The sequence below is a fragment of the Populus euphratica genome, unplaced genomic scaffold, assembly GCF_000495115.2.
Source record: "Populus euphratica unplaced genomic scaffold, PopEup_1.0 scaffold301.1, whole genome shotgun sequence".
Classification (NCBI taxonomy): Eukaryota; Viridiplantae; Streptophyta; class Magnoliopsida; order Malpighiales; family Salicaceae; genus Populus; species Populus euphratica.
Window position 1 is genome coordinate 254,533 of NW_011500181.1, and position 4,682 is coordinate 259,214.

The 4,682-nt window shown below is 34.9% G+C and overlaps 1 protein-coding gene across 2 annotated transcripts; it reads right to left on the bottom strand.

Moving 5' to 3' along the window:
• Positions 1–496: 496 nt before the first annotated feature.
• LOC105111533 (4-hydroxybenzoate polyprenyltransferase, mitochondrial-like) lies at positions 497–4,404 on the bottom strand. Of its 2 annotated transcripts, none has more exons than XM_011006914.1 (9): positions 3,991–4,404; positions 3,724–3,859; positions 3,397–3,518; positions 3,199–3,268; positions 2,920–3,069; positions 2,144–2,279; positions 1,946–2,042; positions 1,618–1,811; positions 497–1,345 (listed from the first exon to the last, which is right to left on the bottom strand). In XM_011006914.1, the coding sequence occupies exons 1-8, from the start codon at positions 4,371–4,373 to the stop codon at positions 1,742–1,744; spliced, it is 1,164 nt and encodes a 387-aa protein (XP_011005216.1). In that variant the 5' UTR covers positions 4,374–4,404; the 3' UTR covers positions 497–1,345; positions 1,618–1,741. The 2 variants fall into 2 exon arrangements, with proteins under 2 accessions (XP_011005216.1, XP_011005217.1); XM_011006915.1 differs by having other exon boundaries at positions 506–1,266.
• Between the last annotated feature and the right edge of the window lie 278 nt (positions 4,405–4,682).

A 4,682-nucleotide genomic window follows, 5' to 3' on the forward strand; every position in this document is an offset into this window, starting at 1 on the left:
AACCTTTGATTAAATATCATTTAGTTTTTATTTGAATTTTATATAAAATGATAATATTTTATTCTAATATGTACAATCTTACATAATATTTTTATTTTATTTTATTCAATAATTTTTATGTGTATATATATTTATTATCATTTGATTAAATAAAAAATTAATTTTAATAAACAAAATTATTAAATACAACCGATTAAATAACTTGTATTACCATATCAAATATATTTATCTATATTTGTATATCAATTTTTTTCATTTCAGTTTGAGTTATCATTGACAATTTTTTTTCTTTACATTTACTAGCACAAATAATTTTCTTTTAGATTTATTATTAGAAAAAGCCTTTATATTCTTCATTTTTTTTGTTAAAAAAAATATATGCGATAGCTAGATCTTGTAAATCACCTTCTGTGTCTGTTAAGTTCTTCTTAACTTAAATTAGATAAGCTAGTATTTTATATATATACATATATAATTTCAAGAGATAAACTTCCCATACTGAAAAGTTTCAAAATGAAAATTTGCCTCATCGAACATTCAATAATACATGTTGTTGAGGCTAAAGCGCATGTCCATCTTCAGCTATCTACAACTCGTTCCAAAGTTCCTTTGTAATCTTTGCCAGTGTCTTCAGTAGCATGATGCTCCGACAATATTGACCAAGTGAGAGGGTAACAAGTATACAAGTACCTGTCTATTTCCATGAGATTACATGAAGATTTGCTTGAGTTATAATCTATGAACAAGGTTGTAGAAATTTGATGTCAGAGACTTCTCCAGAGGCAGTGCCGACAACAAAGCCAACTACTAGCAATCAGATAAATGCTTTTCAAGCAACCATATTTGATGCTTGATAATAAATGACGACTCATTAATTGCATTTAGTCTTCAACCTTGAATCACATTTGCGATCAACAAAAGTCAGCTTGTCCTAGTTTAGAAGCAAAAAAAGCAGAATCGAGAACAAGAAAACTCTTTTCTTGGGAAAAATATGAGATAGTATCATGTTGGAAAAGACTGAACCAGAAGCCCAATGCATAATAATAACTCTTAACGCTTTTCTCTTCAATATCAACATATTCGAACAAAAATAAGTTGAGATGTTACAACATTTCTGGCCAAAGAGAATGCTGTATGTATTTGTCTCATTAATGCCTACCTAATGGTTTTTATAAACCAAATGAACAAAATGGATCTAAACCCACCCCTCTGACTTCTAGCGCTGCCATATTGCTCAGTTCCTAGATGTCAGCAACAAAAGCTGTCCTGCAGTTCATCAGCGTGAGATGGTATAAGCATCAAGATTCAAAACATTGTGGAGGAAACTAATAAACCTGCAAGCAGCCTAAAACGATGGCCAAAAGAAAAATAATAAAACAAAAGGGAAGAAAAATAAAGATAGTGATCTTCTACTAAGAACATTATAGCTAATATGAGCAGCACAGCTATCGATTATTTGTTGCTTCCCTATACTGTACTGAGAAAAGAATCTCTATTGATCAAAAGGATTAAAGTGGCATAGTAGTTTTTTTGGCTTCAACAGAGTGCTCTAATTTGAATATTCAAAAGAATGTATTCGATTAGCATGGAGAGAGATGGAGAGAGAGATTTAATTACCACAAAAGACATATCTTTTATGCGTTTGCCTTGTCATCAAGATGATGTCAAGCAAGAACACCCTAAGAGGGTCAAATTCAGAACCACATTATGTTGTCAGCTTTACTGAAAAGTGACAATATCTCTATGACCAAAGTCTACCAAATAAAATGCCACTAAAAACAATGGCACCAAACCATTTGTTTGACACAAATCTGCAGCAAGAAAACAAACGCAATAGGAAGTAGTGAGTTGATCATATTACAAGCTTGAAAGTGGTTAAACGAATCATTTGAAGCACAAATAATGCTTTGTGGAATCATGAAACTCTTATGAGCTATAGACATACTTTCTATTGCAATCAGCCCGGCATGATAGGTCAACCGTCCATATTTGCCAAGCTAATTGACCCGAAGCAGCTGCCAGAAATGCATAAAATGACCACCCTGCTCGTGTTTTGTAAGGAAAAGGAGAAGAAAACGCAGATTACCATGGGCAAAACTAAAGTAAATGGAGCATGTACATCAGAAGCATAAAAAGCAAATACCAATATCCGCATTGAATCCACAGAGGGCAAGACTACTAATGCATGCAGTTCCAAACCCAGTGATCCACTCCTTTGTTGAATCCCCAAATCTCAAGGCCGTTGATTTAACACCCACTTTAAGATCATCTTCCTTATCCTTCATAAATATCAAGGTTGATTTTAGAAGAGCACAAAAATACAACACTCTGCAAACTATGAATCAAACAAATTTAGTACACGACCTCAAAAAGACATGGAGAGCAGAACACCGCAAAAAGAAAGAAAGACATGTTTATATAAAAATCAAAAAACAAAAACCCATCACCTAAACTATGACAATTTTAAGTGGAAAAATATGAATTATTTGAAACAATAAAAAAAGTGGATAAACTGCAAGTTGTTTAAAACAGAATAATCTGTGAAGAAGGACAATATAGGCTGAAATAGAAAACTGATAAACCTTGTAAATCAGAAACAGCAGTTATTCAAAATAAGCCATCAAGTTAATAAAAAATAAACATGAGAGAGAGAGAGAGAGCATTCAAAGCTCCAAAATTACAACAGTTTTAATTACTGCAGCGGCCCATTGTTGAAAGCTTTTTGCACAAAAGAATGTACTATAACTCTAGGAACACCAAGAAGCATGGGCAGAAAACGAAGAGGTTTCACTTCACACAAGGAAAAAGCGTTAGAGGGTTAATGGAGTCTTATTATTTACAGTTCAGGAACCATATATTACATGGTATAGCTGGAAAATAAAGGGCTAATGAAAATCACCTTAAGCTATGATGCTATACCTGATGAGCATATACTGTATCATACACCAGGGTCCACAATACTCCACTAGCATATAGTGGTACCACAATAGCTGGATCCAGACTCCCCTTAACTGCAGACCAACCCAGTAAAGCTCCCCAATTGAATGTTAAACCAAGATATGCTTGAGGCTGCAACCAAAAAATCGCATTTAACAGGGTCATCACCAGAGTTTATTGAACTTTACATCAAAAGTCAAAAAGCAAAAAAAACTTGCGCGCACATGAGAATACAGAAAGCAAATAGATAAAAATCTTTACCCAAAATGTAAATCTCTTCATAAGGGGATATGAGAAGACTAGCAACAAGGATGAACCTCCCAAAATACGGCTGTTAGAAGAAAATAAAGTAACAGTTAACCCAAATAATTATGCATGCTCAATGCAAGGTGACAACATTGAATTTGAATAGCTTGCAAACTACATGCAACTTCTAAGCGTGATTGAAGCAGCACTAACCTATAATTATTCAGTTGAAGAAGAATCCCAAGACCCAAAAACAATTGAAAACCAAGAAAACAAAGCCCTCGAAATGGCGTCAAAAGACCACTGGCAACTGGCCTTAGCTTTGTCCTTTCGACCTACACACAAAAATTCCAACAAAAATAGTTACATTTTTCAAAAGGTGAAGCTGTTAGTCTAATTTTTTGGAGATTTTCTTGCCTAATTATCGAAACCAAAATTCACAAACTTTATTGCATACACGAACAAGACGAGCAATTACAGCTAACGAAAACATCAGTATCTCATTTAGCAATACAGTACGCAGTTTCATAAAAACCTTACCTTCGTATCAATATCTCTATCTAGCAAATCATTTATAGTACACCCAGCTCCTCTTAAAAGCAAAGCCCCACAACCAAATAACGCCATCATCTTAAAGTTAGGTACACTTCCAGGTTCTGCTGCCAATGAGATTGACCTACATAACAAATTAAAAATGTTACAAAGATCCTAACACTTTCGCAAAATTTCTCAAATTCCTTCATTTTCTTTTCTCAGCAACGAAGCAAAACCCAGAACAATTAACACAATAAAAACACAAATCCTTACCACATACAAGGCCAAGCAAGAAGCCAGGTCCCAATGGGCTTATCAAGCCTAGCTAAATGTGCATAAGGCCTGACTTGTCTAGGCAAATAGACATCAATCCAAGACTTCTCTCCTCTTTTTGGCAACTCTCCATTGTTTCGCTTCTGTTCTTTCTCTTCTTTTGTGCTTGGAATAGTGGAGATTTCCTTGATGAAGGTTAAATAAGGGCTAGGAATTTTATTTTGGCGGGAAAACTGAGCGAAATGGTGAAGTACATAGTGGTGATAGATAAAATTAGGGCTAGGGTTCGATTTGGGGATTACGGTGGCGGTTGGCAGAGAGAGTGCGGACGACAGGATCCTGGTGGCGCTACAGGAAGCGCGACGGAGTAAAAACGACGCCATTTTGAGGAGAGAAAGCTCCAGTTTTGAAATGGTTAATTTATATGGCGCAAAATTTGACCTTGTTAGGCTTCTTACCCGCCTAGGATCCACATCTGTAGCACCTTAGGTTGGTGTTTGTAGACTATTCAACCCAACTCATGATGACTCGGGCTCGAGTAAAATCGGCTTGGGCCCAGTTTTCCCTGAGTCAATAAAACCTGACCACCACAAATATAAAACTAGGCAAACGGCTCAGCTTATAATTATGTAATTATTTAATTCTCCAGTATGCTATTATATTTTTCTTATTACATTACACTATTAACTAAA